Below are 22,974 nucleotides of genomic sequence, written 5' to 3'. Positions count from 1 at the left end.
ACTTCACGTAGCTTAAGAGTCTTGTTATTTACCGTTAATTAAAGTCCATCTCGTCTTTTCCAGTCTCGGGTGACGAGTCCCACGTGGATTAATTGCCAAACTGGAATACTCTGGCTTCGTCGTCAGCACTTTTTCCAGAGATCAATGAACTCACAAAGAGGCCCACGTAATGACATATGTATGCACAGACTCGTTGAGAAGCCCATAGACACTCACGCAGAGGTCCGTAGATTTGCGTGGATCCTCATTGACTCTCACACAGAGAACCAGTGGGACACTGGCTTGCGACAGTTGTATCATCAACGCCTTCTCCACCGCGCGGCTTCCCATGAGAACCGGCCTGGTGGAGCCCAGCACAAGCAAGCAGCAGCAGCAGTGTCATTATCTTTATCGCCACACCGCTCTCTGTGCGTTCCAATAATGATCAATTAGTAGTGCACCAGCAACACATTAACACCTAAGACTGGAAATAAACTCTGGACTCGGATCCCTCATCAGACACTTTACAAAAACTAAATTCAGATTTTGGGTGTTTTGTTTTTATGATTCTCAACAACAACAAGAACAATGTCTCGTGCAGCATGTCTTTAACGTGCCAATGAAAACATGTTTTGCGGATATCTTTGTGCTTGAATAGTTCATTCAGCTATTGTTTTTTTTTTTTACAAAAATAGGGTCGTATATTGCTAAAAATAACCAAGCCACAGCAGATTTTTTTTTTTACGAACAATAACATTGTTTCCTACATTGATTTAGCCCCGATGTTCTGGCAGGGTGTCTTGGTTCAACTATGTTGGTACTTTAGCTGAATTCCTGAGAGCAGAAATATGACACTGTTCCCTTGAGCTATTTCTGCTCCCACTGTTATTTTACATACCCAATTACAATTTACCAATTTAAAATCTATTAAAAGTTAAACAAATAACCCCAGATGCAACCACTGCCATGTCTGTGACATGTTTTCTGGTTCAAACACCTTACGGTATAAATTTAGTGAAATACTTTTGGCCCAATAAAACGTGTCTCTTTACATGCAAAATGTGGAAGCCATTCCACCTATAACATGACAATGTTAATGGTTATGAGAGCCCCAGCTTTATTTCAAATTCCACAAATATAAACCCACACCTCGTATATTCTGGAGTCTCAACTCAGAAGCCCTTGCACATGGTTGGAATGTATTTGCTCGTGGCAGTGATGTCACGTGGAAACTGAAATGCATCTGGAGGCACAGCTCCGTCGTGATGTCCATGGTATGTGTGCAGTGTGGTGTGAGCAGTGGCATAATGGTTAACGCACTGTGCTTATGAAGCTGGCCACCCGAGTTAGATTCCCAGCTGTGGATGACATTAGCGGTGAGTGATATTTGTACCGGGCGTCCCCCCTTCACCAAATTGCACTAACCCAGCACGGTGAAGTATGGACTGACAATTCCTCGTGGACTGACAACGGTCCTTTATAATGAGCAGTTGACAAATGTGTGTGTGTGTTTTTAAAACATATTATTATTTTAAATATGCTTACAGCCTTGATTTGAAGCTTTCGTGACTGCAGGAATCCATACTCTCTGGTTATTTCGGTAAAGTCACGTAGATAGAATAATAATAATAATAAAATAAAACACGACGTTTCAGTCGCAGTACAAGTGTCCGTCTTCAGGCGAGAAAAAATGACCTGCTGTTGTGGCTTTATATAGGCACGGGAGGGGGGAGGGAAGGGGGGAGGAGTTTGGCTGTAGGAGTTAGGCACGGGAGGGGAGTTCATTTTTTCTCACCTGAAGACGGACGCTTGTGCTGCGACCGAAACGTCGTGTTTTCTTTTATTATTATTTTTTCTATCTTAGTGACTTTACCGAAATAACCAGAGAGTATGTTTACAGCCCTTTGTTAAACCTCTGCTGGACTAAGGCATCCCCCTTGGCGTAGGGGTTACTTGACCATACTTCACCACACGCAGCTCAGTGCGGATTGGTGAAGAGGGTTGTGGGGGGGGGGGAGTCTCGCGATGGATTCTCATCGCTCTTTACACCGATGTCACCCGTTGACTGGGAAACACAACTCAAGTGGCTGCACTACGAGAGCAATGCGCCAACCCATGGTGTTAGACGTTTCGCGAGCGATCGAGGGACCACGGTCAATGTGTCTTGAAGCGTCATTGACGAAGGCAAGTGGTTCTTAACCTCGAGTGGCGAGATGCCCTTTCTGAGGGTGCGAGATATGCCGGATTCTTTTTAGGAGCTAAATCATCGAAGCACGTGAGTGCAACTACATTGTTTCATCAAGCCTATGTATTTATTAACATTTAAAAAAACATTTAACGGTTGAGAACTAAAGGGGTGCCAGACTGTAGTAAAGGATACGAACTACTGGACGAGGGGATTACAGCCTTTTCAACTTTTGGCCATCCTAGCTGAAAAGTACCAAAATATATATTTATTTGAAGCAGTTTCAAACCGGTAACCGCATCCTTATATATTTTTAGGAGGGGTAGGAGTGGTTTCCGGAACACAAAAAAAAACTTTATTTAAGTTTTCGGTTTTCGATCTGAAAAAAAAAATTACCTGCCAAAACCGGTTCTTCACTTCGGTTTTCGATTCGGTTCAACCACCCCTCCCCTCCCCGATTTCAATGCTGAGTTTTCTTATCTACTGATGTTTAAAAAATCTAATTTAACACGTGTGTGTGTGTGTGTGTGCAATAGCAGCCCTTCGTCACACTATTTACATAATTGACAGTGATTAATAAACTGTGCACAAAGTTTGCAAACATGATAAAATATAACCTCGAGGCTTTCGGCACGTAGCATTATCCAGCCACATTAATCCGCGGGGCTTATAAACAGGAGTCGGTAAATCGCCGTGATAAATGTTCGGCAATAATAGTGTGTGACATTTGAGATCTCTGCGTATGATGTATCGCTCCTTTAATTCAATGCAAACAGCCATGAATTGCTCCTTTTCACAACCGTTTGTCAGGTCCGCCGAAACAGTTTACCAAACATAAGGCGTTGTTGTGACAAAACCAAAACACCGCACGAATTTGTCGGTGACCTAAAGCCACAAAGTCCACGATGTGGGTCTCATGGGTGTCAGGACACCCATCCACCAGCATTTTTTAGATGTGGTTTAAGATACCCCCCCCTCCCCACAACATCTTAGACAAAATCATGACATCTGAGTCTGTGTTACCCCCCTCCCTCCCTTTGAGCAACACAGTAGCCTGCACAAACAGTGGGCTTTGTGCTTTGTCAATAGCCAGGCAGTTATGTAGATTTAATATAAATATAGGGCCGGTATATTCACAAAGTGAGTGTGTGATGGGTGAACGTCAAGGATCCTATCTGTAATCTGACCAATACCCACCAGCAACCATTCGTGAGTAGGAGCACTCCCCACAAAGTCCACATTGTAGCTGTGCCCCTGAGGCACACCGCCCATGCAACAGTGAGGAGGCTTCATCGGAAGTGTAGGCAAGAAGTGTACATTGTGTGTGGTGCTGGGATATATGTGGCAACCAGTGCCACCACGGCACAACACACATATCAAGTTTATATTCTGACATGTCAAAGATGCCTGGGTGTACAGATGCACGGCTTCAATACACACAAAGATAAATATCCACCGTCTAGCTTGGCGATGTTTACCCATCATATCAGGTACTCATTTGAGGCTGAGTCGACCTCCGGGAGGCCCATGACCGGTTCAGATAATCGCCACTGGTGTTGGCCGTGAGCGGGAATTGACTCAGGTCGCCGGTTTCGTAGCGCAGCATAACACTAACCGCTACACTACCTCTCCCCACAACACACACACACACTCGCATGCGTACACATAAATAATGGCAACGCACGAATAACATCTTTCGCACATGTTATGACCGCTTTCCATGTTTACAAATGTTTTGCCCATTTACAGAAGTACAGTCTTACCCGACGTTAGCCAATGTAGATCAAACAGTTGAACACGTAGGCTTTCGCGACCAATATTATTCATAATAAAGGTTTTTGGGTTAGATCGCTTTATTTTTAAATGTGTCGTAACCCTCCACCACCCGACACGGCCAAACAGTAAAAAATGTGTCACGTTTACAAAGGACAAATAGTTCACTACTTTAGCCCACCGGTGTGTTGAAGAGTGAATCAACATCTATTAAAATTTGAGTACGACGTTTCGCTGGTAATTACATCCAGCATCATCGGGCAATTCGCCAAACAGCTTGCTGTCTAAACTTCATCAGCAAAAAAAAATATCCCAGATAGACTCATGTATGTATAATTGGCGAGGTACTGATGATTGAGGCATAACAATGGACAACATCGATTTAATCAGTATCTATTGTTGCAGAAAATTTTGTGTGTAATGAGTTCACTTAATTCCTGCAGTGTGGGACAGGGAAATATTTGGAGCTCAGCTCCCAGACAGCTCTGGCTGAAATGAAGCCCCGCGTACTCCCATAAATAACACCACATCCTCGGGTTCGTTGTGACTTTGGGAAGAAGTGCACCCTGGGCATTCACGAGCCTCCAATCAGGAATTTTGAATGTGAAGTCCTGTTAGCAGCACACCCGCCACATTCGTAACCGTTCTAAAATTGCGGTGCTCTGCACCACACCAGCAACGGATTGCACTGTGGATACTCACTGAACATTTAAATACACGTGTGCCAACGTTTCGTTGCCGCAAAACCTTTCGCGCCAGGCTCCCTTTGTGGTGCAGCTAGCCGAGGCAGCCCCTGCCCGTCCTGAAAATTTTGCAGGCAGGATGCTGGAATTGTCCAGGGAAATTCACGAGGGTAAGATGTGCGATATAGCCATCGGAAATTTCACTTTGATAGTCGAGACCAAGCTTCTGGTTGTTCGTCATTCGCAGCGCACTCACTCATCCCACACCCCGCGCTTAACCGACACGGAATGACGGGATAAAGGGCACGAGCGGTGGCGTGGCTGCAGTAACACACCGGGGATTGTTCTGGATGGTTGACGGCTCGCACGGCAGCGCGGGACAGCTGTCCACGTTGCCGACGGGACAACAGCGTGGCTCTGCGGGCGATGGCTGCAAGTTTAACGGCTCACTGTCGTGGCTGTCAGGAAGGCAAACACGAGCACAAAGAATTGTGACACGCATTGTTGGAAAGAAAAAAAAAGGACAGAGCGCCAGCACCCTGCTATTTTGCATTGGCTAGAAAACTTCATACGCCAGTGCCTTTTGTCAGGGTTTCATTAGTTGTCAAATTGTTTCTAAGTTGGAGCATAAACAGCCAGGAATTCAGAAATCCCTCCCACAGCGACCACCAGAGCATGCGATGTTTACGCTGAGTATGTGTAAACACGGCAGCGATCGTGGGGGGGGGGGGGGGGCATGTGCGTGCGTGCCACCGTTCGTCGAAGAGTCCTCCACTACCGCCGACTCAAAATCGGGGGTGGAGAGACATTTTGAGCAGGCGCAATGAAATGACATAGTTTCCGAAGACGGTGTTTTTGAACTTGTGGCATGTGTTGAGGTTTTTAGTCTGGAATGCGTGTCATGGCACGTGTATCTGGCCGCATGCTTTTTTACATGAGAAAACAGCTGTTAGGCTCCTCTCTCTGTTTCTCTCACTCTCTCTGCATCAGTTGCGCGGTTGGTTTTTGGCCGCGTGTCCGCTTGCTCAGGCCAAAAATACGAAAGCCATTTGTAACGGTGAAAAACTGCAATTCAAATTGCGCAGCCCTAGTTTGCAAGCCTCGCTTCGATATACAACAGGACATAACGGTCGTGCATTGGTTGTTAGCTCCAATCCCAGCCATGACTAAAGTACGTCAGTGGCACGTGACATCTAAAGTGGTTCTGGGCTCCACCTTCACCAACCCGCAAGGAGCAGGGTGGTGAAGTATGGTCAAACCCCCCCCCCCCCCATAATCTACGTGGTGTGGCGAGGCCTTCATCCATTGGTGGATTGAGAACGGCTTATAATAATGATGCCTAATAGGTTGTATTTTCTTTCGTATGGCTGATGTCAGGAGCAGTGGGAGTGCATCGCTGCGATGTCTCCTTCGTATTTGTAGATGGGGCATCGCGTCGTTATACATTGCACGGTCTGTTCTGAATGACCACAGTCGCACACGACTGGAGAGTTTCTAATTTTCCACTTTTGCACCAGGTATCTGGATCTGCTGTGGTTTGTGAGGGTGCGGATTAGGGTGGACCATTCAAATCATACACAATGTGGTGTGGAGCGGTGGTGCAGTGGGTTAATGTGAACTTGTATTTACAGCCGGTGGGCACAGAGGTAGGTGGAGTTGCAGGTTGTTAGAAGGTTGTGAGTATAAAACCTTGCCAGCCCTACATCCCTCCAGGGTCGACCACATGAGCAGCACTTTGTGGATAAATATATTATTGTTGTTGTTGTCCTATTGAACACACTCATCCCTGCCATGGGATTGTGGAGTTTCCATCACTGACTGGTCCAGGGCTGTAAGTCGGAGGTACGTGAAACTATTTGCAGCATTAAGCAGGACATTTTTTAACATATATGCTTTACTCCTTGTACATTTGCTCCAGCTACATAGTAGACCGGCATAACATAGCTTACCACTTCATGTGCATGTGGCCCTGGTATAATGTTTGGCATAGTCCTGATTTTGTAGGTATTTTTTTAAACACGCTCTGGAACACGAGTACCTTCAAGCGTATGAGACATTATAATCCTTGGTGCAGCAAATTCCATTCTGTGGAGCATATTTATTGGCAACATCTGTTTAGGAGCGCATCGCATAGAGGGGGCATTAAAAAACAGTGTTTTGCGTTGCATTGTGGAGAAAGTATCTATTTTTGGAAGCGAACAGCGTTTTCCCTAGGTGTTAGATAGATTTTTTTTTTAAATGGGTCGTGTCCTTTGTGAAAAAAAAACCGCCTCAGCGGCACTGAACAAATAAAAGAGGGCCCACTTTGTTTTTGGCACAACTCGAGGACTGCACGAGCCACACGAGCCAATTAGCGGAGTGACCCCTGGGTAAACAGCAAACTGCCTTTCATTGCTCATTTCGTGTGCAGCTCAAGTCTGGGTGGCTTCCACCCCGCTCCCATTCACTTCAGAACCAAGGGTGCCAATTAAATCGACGAGGAATCAGACAACAACACCACCACCACCACCATCATCATCATTATCATCAGTGTTTGCTTCCTCGTGCTCGTCTTGGCGAAGATGTCCCTTTTTGAGCGAATCTTTCTCGTCATCCCAGACGGATCATCACCGCACCAAACACAAAGCACTGAACGTGCACCGACGTTGTCGTTCAGGAGAGCGGATTGATGAAACTGGCGAGGACGTCGTGCAAAAAAAAAAAAAATATATCATTTGTTTATCACGTAGGCTATCACAATTAATGAAAGATGAGACCGTCGGTTGTAATTCGATTTCACGGGTGAAATGAGCTAGCGTTGCGCGAGGGTTATACGACCTCAGGATCACGCCAGGTGTAACAGGTGTTAACATTACTCGATTTTCCCATTCTCAGTGGAGAGTGGTAGCTCGTCAGCAGGATCGTGCATAGCTGAGCGTAGATGATCACACGCTCATTGAATAAAGTAATAACTGTATACGACCCTTTGTCAATCCACTCCTGAATAGTGGACTGACAAAGGGTCAATCATGGGGGATGTTTGACCATACTTCGCCGCTGTGATCGGGAATCAAACTCAGGTTTCCGGTTTCAAAGTGCGGTACGCCAACCGCTATGCCACCACTCCGTAAATGTACTGCTGCTTCCTTGGTTTACTTTGTTGAATCTTTCTTTAAAGATATAATTTTAAACGTATCTTTAGAAATAGATGCACGATCTATAGGTTGATTCTATAAGTCGTCTTTAACTAACCGTTTCGTTTTCATGCGAATGTTCAGGGTATAAAAGAGAAACCATGGCTACAGACGTCTGAGCCACCCTACAAGATGATATAATCGGACATTTCAACTTTGCTTTTCATGTGCATGATTAGCATGCCACTGCGACAGTGAAAACAAGCATCATTGCGTAATTCGATTGTCAAGGAAGAGAATTCTAGCTAGGCATTTTTTTTATTGCGCATTGACTGCCACGGTTTTGGTCTCATCTATTCCGGGTCTCTATTCCAACTTGGGCACCGCATATTTTTCTGGGCACCCATACTTATTTTGGTGAGATCACGCCAAAGAATGAGCAAAATGATCCAGTCACATTACCTCTTGCATGTGTGTGATCCACATTTTGTAGCAGCCTATCTTTGGCCTTCAAGTGGGCAAGGAATCCAAAACTCAGTTTACCCCACCAACATTTTTGATAGCTCCTCCGATGTGTTTTCTGGTTGTACCACCTTCTTTTTTTCGTGTTCTGCGTGCCGTCCGGAACTTCTTCAGTGAGGACGTTTGCCCTGCAGAGCGATGCACCAGCAGCTTGTTCAAGATCACGTTTTGGGTCCTTGAAGAGGCTCCCAGCACGTGAAGCCAATTGTTGGACGTTTGGCGTCCAACAGCATGCGGTGCAACCCGAAATAAAGCACACATCAGGATACAGAGCACAAAGGCGGAGACCCACATCGTAACATTTTATATTTGCACCGGGGAGGAATTGTATGGATGCCAAAAAATGTGCATACAAGCCGTGCGTATAATGAGAGTCTTTGTTTCATTTGCCTTAATCGTGATTTGTAGGACTTTGCCTAGAAGCCCGATGAATCTATCAAACCGCTGTACCACAGCGCTGGGTTTCTATTGGTTTTCTTTGGTGATTCATGCAGACCTTGTGCATTCCCCTGTTGTTTGCATGGTAATCAAAGGGGTTGAAAGAATTGGGCTGCAGAATCAATTGAAAGGAAAAAAAAAACCGTAGCCTTTTAATTTACGGCAAATTTAGCAGATCTCTGCATGGGTGGCCGGATCACCAATTATCCCTGGTGGAATAGCTCTTAGACTTCGGCAGACATTAGTCTGACCATTTACTTTAGTTAATTTTGGCAAATGTGTGTGTGCGCTTAAATGCACGCTCTTTTCCAAGATGTTTTCTTTCATTCTAAATGCCTAGGAAAATATGAAATGGCAACTACACACCAGTGAGCGTTTGCCCATATTGACGAAGTATGTTCAGGCAATCTCCATGGCCGACGTGGGTATCGGGAGGCCTTCATCCAGGAGTGGATTGGCAAAGGGCTGTAAAGAAGAGGCATTTGTACGACACATTTACAGCTTCGAGTTAGTGAATATAAATGTTCACGGTGCAGCTTGTAAATATTGCGTGGAGGATTTAAGATTCTTAAAATAACACGCACGCGTGTCATCGATGAGTTTAATTTTAAAATTTACTCATTGATAAGTTCATTAATTACCCTTGAACTGAAACGAATCTTTTTTCGTCTAGGCAATAATTGCATACGTTAAAAAAATAATGTATTGCAATTATTGACAATAAACTTATAGGTAAAGAAAATGTAAATAATTACCATTAAAATAAAACACAACTCCTGATAGTTGAATTAGATAGATGAAAAAAACTTATGGGTTCGAAAGTTCACTTACATTCAAGTAGATGCTACAGTCAACGTATGTTGATTTATTTATAAAAAGGAAAATATAAGACTGTGATATTGTATATAGCATGACAAATAACATACTCGGAGCTTTCAATGCAACTGGGATTATGAGCCTTAATTGCATCGGGAATTTAGAAATCCACGGAGGAAATTTATCATTTGGTGATACTGCGTTGGCTGTGGTGCACAAGCAAAAATAATATGTATAAAAAATCAACACAAGTCAAGTTTTAAAAGGAAAAAACATAAAAAGGCGACGTTTTAGGGTGATTTATATAATATTGTGCGTAACGTTTCTGGGTGTGTGTGTGTGCTCGCTAACAGCAATTGCCCCTACAGTCTGTTAAGGCTATACGGGGGATCTTTGTCTTTGGTATGGAAAAGTCCCAGGTGTGCCGTGGTATTTTGGAATCGATTAACACACACGCGCACGATGAAAAAAATAATGACCAAACACGTAGACACACAGACGTCAACGCAAAGCAATTAAACAGACAAACGCAGAAGTCGAAATTAACACAGAAGACATGGAACTCCAAATAAAACCGAACAATTACCAAGTGAAACACACAGATACGCACGCACTGGCACATAAAACATACAACTCCTCCCTAACCACCCCATTACCCCCCACCCCCCAGGGTGAGTGATTAAACCCGAGCCTCACGCGTCTGCGGTATTGAGTCGGCGAAAAGATGCCGGGGGGAGGTGCGGGGTGATGAATGAGGGCAGCGCAACACACGCCCTTCGTGGAAATTCCACATTTCCAACTTCGTCCATTGCTACGTAATCACTTGCAAGAGAGACGCGCGCGCGCGCACAGATCTTCATCAGCCACGATCAATACACTGTTGGATGAAGGAGCCATAGTGATTTTGTTAGGAGGGGGGGGGGGGAGTTTCGGCGTGCTGCGAAGATCGAGACAACTCGAGACAACTCGATCTTCGCAGGGCTGAACGATTAATCGATTTCAAATCGAAATCGCAATTTGAAACAATGAGATTAGCAAATCGCAAAGGCTGCGATTTTTTAGCGATTTGAAAAGTCCTATTACTTATTGGAATTGTTGTATTATTTATTATTACAGCTTTATCTATTTAACTTAATTGTTCTATGTTGGATTGTTCTATTTCAATTAAAACATTTTAATTAGAGCAGTTTATATGTTAATGGTATCATGTGGTCATGCTCCATCACATGTTTAAAATCTATTACACAGTGAATATTGATTGAACTGAAGCTTGACTTTAATTTTTTTTTATCGCAAATCAAATCGCATTCGCAATATCTGTCAGAAAAAATCACAACTAGACACTTTCCCCAAATCGTTCAGCCGGAGGTTGTGTGGTGCCTTGGAATGGCAGCGGCTGAGAAGCAGTGAGCTTGGAAGCAGGTGCCTCCTTGTGCCTGCGTTCGGCAATTGCAGTGCGTGTGAACCACGTGCCAGAAACAGTCAACGCAGCGGGTTTTCAAGACATGACAAGCTGCCAAAAACGATTGTAAACTATGCGCAGTTTAAATATTGCTCTGACCTTATGGCCCTTGGCTTCATGCGCTGGTGGTTCGCAAGATGAAGCCATTAGCTCAGTGAGATGTGAGAGAAAGTTATCGGCACTCGCGTGCGTTTTCCACTTCTAATTTTTGTTGTTGTTAAAATCACGCATGAGTACAGACCCGAAGAGCAAAAACACGAAGCGGCCAGTAACAAACAGCACCGCCGAAGTTGTAATCGATAGGAGTTGTGTATGTTTCCTAGATTTAACAAGGCTGGAAGAGCTTGAGGGGAAAACAAAAGAGACAACGGTGAGGAATTCCAAAGTTTACGCAGTGCGAGGACAGGGCCACAAAGGGAAGCGGTTTGTAGTGTAACGCGGTAGAACGCGGTGTGGCGGAGGAGACCAAACTGTTTTCCCTGGTGGCCAAGTCCTCAATATTGGTGGAGAACTCAACGAGTCCACGAGGGTCACGAGAACGGTTAAGTCCCCCGTATAACTCTGTTCAAATACGCCACTGCGCTACCTCTTGTTCTGTGCCTTCAGGAGTAAAGGCCCCTTCCAGCGACGTCATCAACGCAGTGATCGCAGGGCCCCGAGGACCGCCAGGCCCACCCGGGCCACCTGGGTCCCCAGGTGACTGATGACTGAAAATTAAATGGTATATATATTATGTATCTATGTGTTCATAATCACATCATTATGAACACTAATATGGACATATATGTATGAATATAAATGTATGAACATCGTAATGATTTTTTGGGGTTAGATAGCGGTAATGCAAATGTGTCGTAAATCCACCTCCACCCGATATAACCCCCAAGAAACCCTCTTTATATTCTTTACTACGACGTTTTGATCACAACACAAGCGGTCGTCACCCTGATGACGATTACTATCTATGTGACTTTACCGAAAGACCCAAAGAATAATAATTCCTGCAGTCACGAAAGCTTTAAGTCAAGATTAAACCCCCTTTTTGATGAATAATATTGATCGTGAAAGCCTTCGTGTTCAATCATACGTTATATATACTGCATATGAAGCCTTCAAAAGCGTGCGATGAGAAATCAACATTGAGTCACAGAAAATGTATACGTTAATAAATAAGGCTGCACGAACCTATAAAGATTAACATTTTAATCAAAGAAATGTGTTCTTTTTCGAGGCAAATTAAGATTAAAAACCCATAATTTATTCAACCGTTACATTAAATTATTTTATGCATGAAGGTGTATGGCCGTCTGGATTTACATGGTTAAGCGTGGAGTTCTTAATCCTTTGGTTTTATAAATTCACGGACCGCTATTTACTTTTTAAATGTCTCCCCCGACACTCCCCACTTTCTGACAGGCCAGCAGGGCCTTGCCGGGCCAATGGGGCCACATGGCCCTGCAGGGAAAGACGTGAGTATCTTTTACAAGTACCGTCGGCCGGTACACTATATATCTGGAGCTCTCGCGAAAAAAATATTGATGATCTGTATAGCTACCCTATGACCTTATCATATGCAGCTATACTGAAGGGTGCCACGGTGGCGAGATGTTAACTCCCTCGCCTGATATGCAGCAGGTCGTGGGTTTCATCCCGACCCTGACGCCCCTGTATATTTGGAGTTTATGTGTCTCTTTCCACGGTCGCATGGATTTTTCTCCGGGTCCTCCGGTTTTCTCCACATTTACAAACATGCTTTTAGAGTATTTGGCTGCTATAAAAAATCTCCACATGATAAGCCACTTCCTCGAGCTATCATTTGTGGCGAGATTATTTCTGAAAAAGAGCTATATAGCTCAGTGGGCCTTACCTGGTAAAATAACAATAAATATAAAAAATAGTAAGTTTAGTTATCAGCTGGGATCAGCCCGATCTTGTCAGATCTCAGAAGCTAAGCAAAACCTCCCACGACCACCACCACCACCAACAGAGGCCCTCATCCAGTTGCGGATAGAAATAAAAGTGCCGTACGTGTGCACGCATGTAGCCGAACGGCCAATGAAGTGACGCTCACAATGAAAAGCGATAAGAACGTACACTTTGTGTTTCGCCTCGTCCAGGGTTCCGATGGAGCCGTGGGACCACCAGGGCAAGAGGGATTGAAAGGAGAAAAAGGCGACAGGGTACGATAACACGCAAAGTTACGCTCCGTGAAACCGGCTCCACACCTGAGCCGAAAGTTGCAGCGACCATAAAAACCGCTACTCAAGATTGCGCTACGCGGTCATCGCTGGCGGCTACTTTGTCCACATCTGAGCGCTTCGAATTGCGCGACAAGAAAGTGCAGAGTGTAACCGGGATTGTAACGACCAATCGCAGTTCAGGAGTGCGCGACGTGGTGAACCACTTCGCTTGCGAATGAGCGAGTCGATCGCTGGAAAACAGCCTGTCTTCTGCGGTAAGAAACCTGCCTTGCAACTGCTCGCAAGCAGTTGCAGGGACGTCCAAATGTACGGGCGATCCAGTTGCATGCAACCAAGTTGCGGCAACTGATCGCTCAGGTGTGGATGACGTTTGCCGTTGTCTTCAACTTGTTCGTCACCCAACAAATGCAGTGGTTTTGTTTGCAGGCTGGATAACCGCTGCCAGATATAACGTGTGACATGCAGGACGGTAAAAAAAAAGATTGTTCTTTGGATAATCGCATTCTGTTTTTTTCTTCAGAGAAGTGCAAAAGGGTCCGTAGACGATCGTGGCATTTTAAAATGTTCTGCAAAAAAAAAACCCCGTATATATTAAAAACATACAACACCTTTAATTTCATCGCACTAGTCAGGGGATTTTGCAGGTGAAAGGTTACGCTATCTGCCGCGTGTTTATCCCGCAGGGCGAGCGCGGTTGGCCCGGGGAGTCTGGCATGAGAGGCACGCACGTGAGTCGCCACGCGTATCTTTCCGCGCGACCAGTCAATTAGCAACATCCCGCGGTCAAGGCAGCTCAGCCATACCAATGTGCCGCTCACATTACCGATATATCGACTTGAAGGTTCGGTCCCCCAGCCCACCCCCCCCCCCCCCCCCCCCCACCACGATTTTCACTCATTTGTTCATGACATTGCCAGGGACTGCAAAGCTGTAATGCTGAAAATGGCCTTCGTAAATGCGATGACGATGCTCGCGATCAATGAGAATACTGCGGTGGATTGTTTTCTTTGTTTGTTTGTTAAAGATCATTGCCGTCATTTGCCTGTTTCAGGGAGAAAAAGGAAACAAGGGTGATATTGGAGAGAAGGGTCCTCCGGTAAGACACGCACACATTCGTATGCATGTTGAACTTCGTTCGCACCGTACGTAGCCAACCGTGCTAATTTTAACATTGCTTAATGCGTCTTAGAACAAGGCAGCTGGGCAGTGTGCCTTGCAAGGTTTCTCCCACTGCTCTAGAGATCTTTGATGAGTTGCTTTAATTCGGCGAAGTAAGAGGGAGAGTGTCCAAGACCGCTTTGGGTTCATTGTGCAGTGTGCCAATGACTGTGCTGGCCTAATACAGTGTGGGTGATTAAATCATTGGAAATTATCACACAGACGTAACGGGTTATTATACGCCAATGATGGAGCCACGTGGCACACTCAAAGAGTTTAATGGAGAACCTCCATCTGGTAGGCTTTCGTGAGCCGAATTAACCAGATGTTCACACAACAAATATGAAAACAATTGACAAATTACCTTTCCACTGGCACTGTGTTGGGATCCAGAATAGCTTTGCAGCCTGCTGGAGGCTTAGTACATGCTAGGTTGATGAAATCCATCCACTCTGGTGATGAGATTCACTTGAGAATGATTTATCCTATCAATTTTATAAGGGATCCGTTTGACAAGAAAAGGAACAAAAAGAAATCCGCGGGGGGAAGGCTTACACGCCGCTGCAACATTGCAATTCCAACAGCGAACGCATTCAGTTAATCAGCGGAGCAGCAAATTGAAAATGCAAATGGACAAACAAAAAAGAAACGTGTTTTTTTTGCGATTGTCAATAAGGGTTACCGTGATGTGTGGCGTGCAGGGAGATGGAATCCAACAACTACGAGAGGCCCTCAAGATTCTGGCCGAGAGGGTGCTAATCCTGGAGCACATGCTGGGACTGCACGGTGTGTAACGTTGCCCTGACCGACGTTCACTCGCATCCGAAACGCAAACAGTTGCAATCAAGCACTGCATCGTCACATCGCCGAGTACATCGTAAAATATTTTCCATACCGACAAAAACACACAAAGACTGCATATAGTGCACACAGCTTTACATCAGAGTGCAGCGACACGTTAAATACGCAAATACAATGACAATAGTTTAAAGCGATTTGAAGCATGTTTTCTTTTTTTGGGGGGGGGGGGGGCAGAGCTTTGTGACGTCATATTTGAGGGGGGGTCTAACTTCTTGTGACGCCGTGTGACTAGGGGGGGGAGGGGGGTCACAAATCGTCCAAAATCGCATGACGTCATTTATGGACAGACCCTTAGGTGCCTTATTCTTGGTGTATTTCAAGCGCACGTGTGTTTGTTTTAACATTATACAATTTCTTCCAGATGTTACAATTACAAATATCAATCTGAAGTCTCTCTTAAAAGCCATCTGGCTTTTGCATACACATTGCTAGCCACTGCCCTTAGAGAACCGTGTAATTATAGATGGATGTATTAAAGGCGAACAATAGGCTGCATGTGTACACGTTAACACTTAATAGAGTTTCGTTTATACAAAAAAAAATCTGTTACGTGAAATGCAAGCAATGCCTCAGCTGTAGGTAGTGGTTAAACTCAAATTACACATGTTATAACCATGAACTCCTTCTCAGAGTGGTAATATAATAATTATTCTATTGAAAGACTTTGCATTGAAAACAGGTTACATTTGCATAAAGTACATTGGGCCCTTATAGAACATCACGATAAATACAAAATGATGTTCACATTGACTCCAGGCACACGGTCGCACGTGAATGTACATCGAAACATACACAACCACATGGATCCACCCTGATAGCATTTAACAGACTGATAGCAAGCACTTTTGAAGGCCAGCACACCATGTCAGGTGATAATAATAATAATGTATAAGACACCTTCCACTTGGAATTATTGGAGGCTGAGTCTACCGTGTGTGTTATGTCACACACACACACACGATCGCACACACGCACACAACTACACAGGTGGCTACACATACACACACAAGATCATACATACATGGCTGTGCCCACAACCACGCATGTACACAATTGTTTTTGCGTTGATTTGTATTTGCTCCATTGGTGACCAATGTCATATTTTGCAAACGAGACTAATCCAGGTCTCTTGAATTTTCTCTTGGTTAAACAAAATAAACTTCATGTCTTTATGTCCTTAACAGTCTTTACAAGAGTTATCATGCCCACTCGTTAGCCGCACGGAGCGGGATAATGCATTGACAATTTCAACATCAGTTGACAAGCGTTTACATAATTCCTTTGAACTTTTTGTTTTGTTTTTGGCCTATAACATGCACTCAAATTGTAACGTGAATAGGCATTTCCTTCTTGCCTGCGTCACTAATACATGTGCTCAACAGGGCAATTGTTGGCATCGGCTCACCGCGTGGCTGACTTCCTGCTTGTCTGTGGTTCCTTGTGCTTCCGAGTCATTCTCTCTCTCTCTCTCTGTGGGAGGCACAAATTAGCTGCGCGGCGCACTGTTACAAATGCAAGTTATGATGTGAATCGCGTTTTTGTTCGTATCTGCACAAAATTTGTTTTAATCCTCTCGTCGTCAGACTCACTCACGTCTTCGGAGTCTGGGTCCGGGGAGGATTTCCCGACTCCACCTCCTCCGTCGGCGGCGCTGAGTAAAATCCGGCGTGGAATCACGCCCGCTCGACTGCGCCTTCTCCAAACCCTGCCGACACAACAACGCAGAGCTGGAGGGAACGAGTAAAGAAAAACAAAAATCATCGTCAAATAAGTTAACAATTCAAGACCACGAAATGAGTCCACTACTTCAGTGTTGTTTTTTTTTATTTTCTCACAAACACCAATTATAACTTGTTTTTTTTTTTTTAAAAAGACGTAACATTCTTCGTCAGGTTTTAATCATTGTTGCGTAAGTTGCGTGGCACCACACAAACAGGGACATTGTTCACGTGTACATTTCTATTTCTGGGAGAAGTCAAATGAAAAAAAAAGCAAACAAAAGGGAGATGATGTTAATTGCTTTCGATGTTTTTGGTATTGATATTTCACTTTTTTGTGGTCTAGTACAGTGGTTTCTATATCTATTGAAAGTGCAATCCATAACCATGTTTTGCAGGTTGCAGCACAAAGTTTTGGAGCCACTATTGATGCAGTGTTTAGATCTACTTATTGTAAATGTAGCATGCCTATCGGACTTTCAAACGAAGATGTTCATCCTCAGATCCGTATTTTTGAAAACGCTCCTGAATGCTCATACGAAAGTGAGTCGTTCCCTTATTGTGCGTTCCGCCCGTCTGTGCAAACACACATATATCACAAGGTGCATCGATGTGTAAAATACGTAGCTGAGGCACAGCAAGTTCATTGTGAACGGCGTGCCAAAATATGAGCCACGCGGGGCCGACCACGGCGTCGAGAGTGCCAAGGTGTCCCCGTGGAACATCAGGGTTTTTCTTTCTCGTGTGACTATGGCACGTCCGCTTCTCGCGCAAAGTCTCTTACCTCGTTTCCACCGCACAAACCGAGCCTCGGCCAGCCCGGCGCAGCTCAGCAGCCGCCGGGGTCGTTTCTCTGTTTTTTTTCTTCCCCCCCACTCCACAACCTGAGCCGTGCCGCTGACGCTGACGGCGCACGCATTGAACGTGCGGCGGTGTCGGCATCGCACGTTCAAGCGCACACCGAGTGACGTGACGTATACGTTGATTCACTCTGCCCTTGGCGCCGTTTTGACCCCGAGCCAAATACAGATGTCCTGCGAGGACAGAGTTGTAACGCTCTGTTCCCGGCTCGGCTCGGCATGTGGCCCCGTGGAAAACTGCCCGGTTAATCCACGGCCCTGCTGGGAGCCGAGTCTAGATTCAGATGTCTTGGCGTTCGGCGTATAGTTGGCATTGGCCAAGCCATCAGGCCCCATAGTGTAGAAGTGGGGACTCTGCATCAATGGTTCCCGGACGCAGACTTGGCAGCAGTGAGCATCTAGAGAGTATACCGCACTGACGAGACCTAATGAAGATAAAACCGGCCTAAAGTTGTCTCTCTCTGTCTCACTGCTGCCTGTCAATCACATTTTCTCAAATTATACTTGATGGTAACCTAAGACAAGAGGACTACAATGCAGCTCTTCGGGAACTATTGATGTGTTTTTTGCATAACGGACGAGTGCTTCCTACGCGCGGCCCTTTGCGTGCCATATGAAACGTCAGACGTCTTGCGAGGCCAGGCTATTCGTGGTCTAATTCTGGCTCGACTTGGCAAATAGCCAGTGGTGGAAAACCACCCGTGCCGTGACAGCCCCAACCCCCCCCCCCCCCCCCCACCCCATGCTGGCGTGGCTCAGATGTGCCAGTGGAAAAAAAATGGTGGTTTGGTGCGAATATGCCGATGCGCGCGTCCCCACTTGGCGTCATTGGCGGTGGCGCCGGTGTTGCATCTCGGGTACAGGCGCAGCGTTGGCCGCGCTTGACTCGCACCGAGTCTCGACGAGGGACTTCCTTCTTCTTCTTCTTTCTCTTACGTTTTATTCGGCGGCTCCCAAAAAAAGTATCTACTGGAATGTGTACGTTCCAGGAGTTACAATACTGCAACTTGCCAAGAGGTGGAGGGAAGGGCAGGGGGAGATGGGGTTTGGGTAGGTGGAGTAAAAGTGGAGGGAGACGTGAATCTCTTTATTGCCCCTTGTGCAAACGTCGGTACTCAATTTCGCTTTCGCATTTCAAAGTTTATCTAGTCCTTTAAATTGTGCAATTTCGCTCGACGCACACGGGCGGTGTGTACGCGCCTAATGCTGGGGCGTTTGCATCGATGCGTCCGGTTTGCATTGATTCCCGCTCGGGCGGTTTCAGTCTCGGCGGGCAGTTTCCCGGCGGTGGCAATACAACCGTTGTCGTTTTGGACCGCTCCTTTGTTCCACCTGGGCCCGTTTGGAAGCGCATGGGACGCAAAAAAGAGCACGGGACTGTGAAACGTTGCGGCGATGAAGCCCTTCCTCCGTAGGCTCCCCCACTCCCTTCCCACCTCTGCTCTCATGGCTTGTCATCGTTGGTGCGAGTGTAGACTTTCCAGTTATACTTGATGTAGATTACGATGTAGTAATACACTAAAGTTGGAATTATAACTGTGAGATATAAACCCTTTTTTCTGGGCCCCCCCCCACCCACCCACTACCCAGTGAATATGTTTATTCGTCTTGTTAAATTGCTTTGTATTGCACCATATTATTAAAACGTATCATACACAAGTGCCAATAATGGGTACTGATGATATTTTCTACGATGTAACAGATCAACTTCATGTTTCTACCAAAAAAAAGACCATTAGTTACACTCCGAGGCCGAGATTATTAAGTCATCAAAGTGAGCCATTTAGAGTAAAACATTAAAACTCCACATTACTGTTATTTCATCCAAATAAGCCTGAAAGGTCCTATGAAATTATTTAAAGCTTTGTCCATCATTTTCTTTATACTTTTTTCCCACTTTATTTTATTAACTCACAATTACTGTGGTCATATAATACGAGAAATAAATTAGTTGGCAATGCTTTCAGAACATTATTGTACTGTACTATATATAAATAAATTCACCAAGTGTCATTTGCATTGCTGGCCAACACACCTTGCTTCAAATCTTGTGCGTTGATGATGTTCAGATTAAATGAGAACAATTTCAAACGGCCGTCTGACAACCGACAGTCTTAACCTGCGGTCAAAATACAACAGGACAATTGCGAAATGTTGTTTCATTGCCATACTTCTGGACAATGTGTTTTAATTTGCCAGCCGAACCGTCCGTATGATTGAGACCAATACAACAGTCTAACTTGTGCGCCCGATAATGGAGAACATCAGTAGGTGCTCGAATATCTCGAGTTATAAACGGAAACAGTCTTGGCGTTTAACAAATGGTGCTAACTCATCGTGGTAATGTCGACTTGCATTACCTAGAACGTGATTCTTCAACTATATTTACCGGCAGGCCACATTAACAACGCCTGCCGTGTATTGACAGGCCACGTTTGCGTCGCTTGTCGCTGATTTGATCTTATCTCTCAGTGGGCCACTCCCAAGAAGAGCATCCTTTGCCGGGCCGCATCTGGCCCCGCGGGCCTCTTAGTCGAGAAGGACCGTTGGCCTGTAACAGAGCAATGGAATATCGGGCAAATGTGTTGCTCACAACAAACTGTTGTCCAAAATCGGTGGCACGTTGAGTGTGCTTTTACACGTATAAGAAAGAACGCACTGAGATGTATCATGGTGCTTTCAGTCCAGCCAGGAGCTGCATGAACTGCTTATACAAAAAAATGCACAAATTTACACTTTGTACATGTATTGCCATTGCTCATTTTACACTGTTTTGTTAATGTATTTTTTTTGTAACAATAAATCATTAAATCCAAAACCTTTCAAAAACAAACAGGTCATTTCATTGTCACAGTAGCGCGATCATGTTTAATTTGAGATTACAGTGTATTATTGTGCGCGTGTATATACATGTAGTAATTAGACGCTTTGTAAATCTACTGCTGGATGAAGGTCTCTCCACGTTGTCGTTGGTCATGGGGAATTGGTCGTTTGGCTATAGTTCACCATCCTGAAATGACTGCCGTGGACGGCAAGCAAACTCAGGCCTGCGGGTGTTCATCGCGCCCATGGCCAAACCACTCCACCCTTCTCTTGTATGCCAGGATATGGAATTAACATCTCGCCACCAGGCCCCATGGTGTAAAGTTAATCTCCAGCTCTTACAATAAAATCAATCTCTCTGACCTATTTACATGTGCTGTGAAAAAGGGCCATTGCCCAAAACTCTGCCTATCATACGTATATATTTTTTTAAGGTCACGGTGTTATTAGTGAACGTGTTGAATTGTTATGGGTCACTGCCAACGCATCAACATTACCAAATCATGCGTTGCTGTAATCCCTACTATAATCATTCAGGAATGTCTGTCCTTAACGCTCGTGACGTCACTCCACATCGAACAGCCCCCCACATTAATAAGCATAAGATGACGTCCTCCAAATGGACACCCCCTCTATTCATAATAATTAGCGGGTGACGTCACTCCACATGGGGGGGGGCGCCTCCTCCCCCCTCCTCGGCGTCAACTGACAACCCTCACTACAAAGGCAGAACCCTCACGTCACGTGATCTCCGTGACGCTATTGTTGAAACATCAAAGTAAAAACGACGTCGTGATGAACAAGGGATTATAACCTTTAAAGGGCATAGGTCCGTGTTACCGCGCCCTTACAAATTGCACACGAATTAATGCTGTGAATATCACGTCGTGGCCTGTGCTTTTCGCTTGCAAGTTTCAGATTTACTGCAATGCAACCCGTCCTTGGACGGGCAAAAAGGCTAGTGGCCATATAAATACGCAGACGATGTCTCCTTCATGTATCCTTCACACACACCCCCGCCACCCACGTAAACAAACATCTAATTGTTTCTTTCACAACCTATCAGCCGGACGGACACACCCCCACCCACCCCCCTGGGAGTGCATCCCTTCAACAGCATTGTTTCAAGACGAGCAAAACTCTGGATCGTTGACAAAATAAACACGTCTCGCCCAGCAGCCAGGCTTTGCTTGAATAATAATAATGCATTTTATTTATACAAGCGTTTTTCCCTCGCTCAAAGCACTGCACAGTAAAAAGAAAAAAAACGTATTAAATATTACACATACAAACCCCCCCCCCCCCGACTATTACATGAATCAATAAGGATGCTGAACTGTCGAACTCAAAGGGTAAAAAGGGGGTCCCCCACCTCCTTCTCCCCTCTCCTTTCCAGGGCAAAGTGAGGGAGAGACCCCTGGGGGCCGCGGCGGTGGCTTCGCTTTGCGAGAACGTTGCTCGCCAGCACCAGGTGGCGCTACACAACCACGCAAAATGCCACCGTCCCTCTGCTTGTTTCAGTTGTTCTCTTGTTGCGTGAACACCCATGAGAGACGGCGCCCGCCAAAGTGAAATCTACTGTAAGGACAACAACGTTCAATCGAGTAACATTTATTTTGATTACTACCAGGCACCCATTCAATCAAGTCCACCGCCGTACTGTTTACGTCGCTTGTACACAACATGTATGTGTGCTCCTGACACAGACGCAATTTTAACCTCTCCTCGTCTGCACACAGCTAGTTTTAACACGCAGTAATTTGAAATGGCGTCCCATGGGAAGTCTTCTTTGCATCGTAAAAAAAAAAATATCTCCTTCACAAATGTTATTCCATGCACAGATTAAAATCTAAACGTTGGCACACATGAGTGACATCCAATGCAATTTTGCAAATGCTGCCTATGCAAAGTGCCACTTTAACCAGCCACAGCACGAACCATCAGTGGTGCTTCACGAACATCAAACCGAGTAGGAATTTTCCTCGAATCTTCTTGGCATCGGTGCAACCAACGCCCTCAATGTACAGCGGAGCACATCTATCCACAACCATATTACCAGCAACGCCCCATTATCCGCTGAAGCTGAAGAGTTCCTTAAACAGGTCCCTGCAGGGTGGGCTGGTAGGAACATTGGCAAAGTAACGTCACGGTGCCTTCGAACTTCGCCTCGCAAATGGTATTCGGCTGTGGGCTGTGTGTGAATTTGCCACGTCCCCAAAAGCGAAGTTCGCAAATGAGATAATGTGACTTCCAAATGTTGGGTGCAATAAGACATATAAAGTCTCTCCGCTGTCTATTGCTGATTTTACACCCAACAGCACGAGATTTCACTTCGTTAAAGTATTGAAAGGGGACGGACGGACGGACACATTAATCTATTGC

The 22,974-nt window shown here is 45.3% G+C and overlaps 1 protein-coding gene and 1 long non-coding RNA gene across 5 annotated transcripts in view; one reads left to right on the top strand and one right to left on the bottom strand.

The window, feature by feature from the left end:
- The window catches only part of LOC116939158 (uncharacterized), a 112,988-nt gene extending 92,401 nt beyond the window's left edge, over positions 1–20,587 (top strand). For all 4 annotated transcript variants that reach the window (XM_032947222.2, XM_032947223.2, XM_032947221.2 and 1 more), the window contains 7 exons: positions 11,578–11,667; positions 12,388–12,440; positions 13,089–13,151; positions 13,856–13,900; positions 14,224–14,268; positions 15,032–15,116; positions 16,775–20,587. In XM_032947222.2, the coding sequence (XP_032803113.1) occupies positions 11,578–11,667; positions 12,388–12,440; positions 13,089–13,151; positions 13,856–13,900; positions 14,224–14,268; positions 15,032–15,116; positions 16,775–16,935 (542 nt within the window). In that variant the 3' untranslated portion in view covers positions 16,936–20,587. The remainder of the gene's footprint in view (positions 1–11,577; positions 11,668–12,387; positions 12,441–13,088; positions 13,152–13,855; positions 13,901–14,223; positions 14,269–15,031; positions 15,117–16,774) is intronic.
- On the bottom strand, positions 8,549–16,780 carry LOC142918390 (uncharacterized). Its single transcript, XR_012937568.1, has 2 exons — positions 16,597–16,780; positions 8,549–9,158 (listed from the first exon to the last, which is right to left on the bottom strand). It is a non-coding gene; the product is annotated as an uncharacterized LOC142918390 (long non-coding RNA).
- Positions 20,588–22,974: the final 2,387 nt, after the last annotated feature.

Source organism: Petromyzon marinus, chromosome 5 (assembly GCF_048934315.1).
Source record: "Petromyzon marinus isolate PM22_M1 ecotype Great Lakes invasive population chromosome 5, UKy_Petmar_22M1.pri1.0, whole genome shotgun sequence".
Lineage (NCBI taxonomy): Eukaryota > Metazoa > Chordata > Hyperoartia > Petromyzontiformes > Petromyzontidae > Petromyzon > Petromyzon marinus.
The sequence above is the reverse complement of the archived record's forward strand: the minus strand, read 5'-3'. Positions and strand labels throughout refer to the sequence as shown.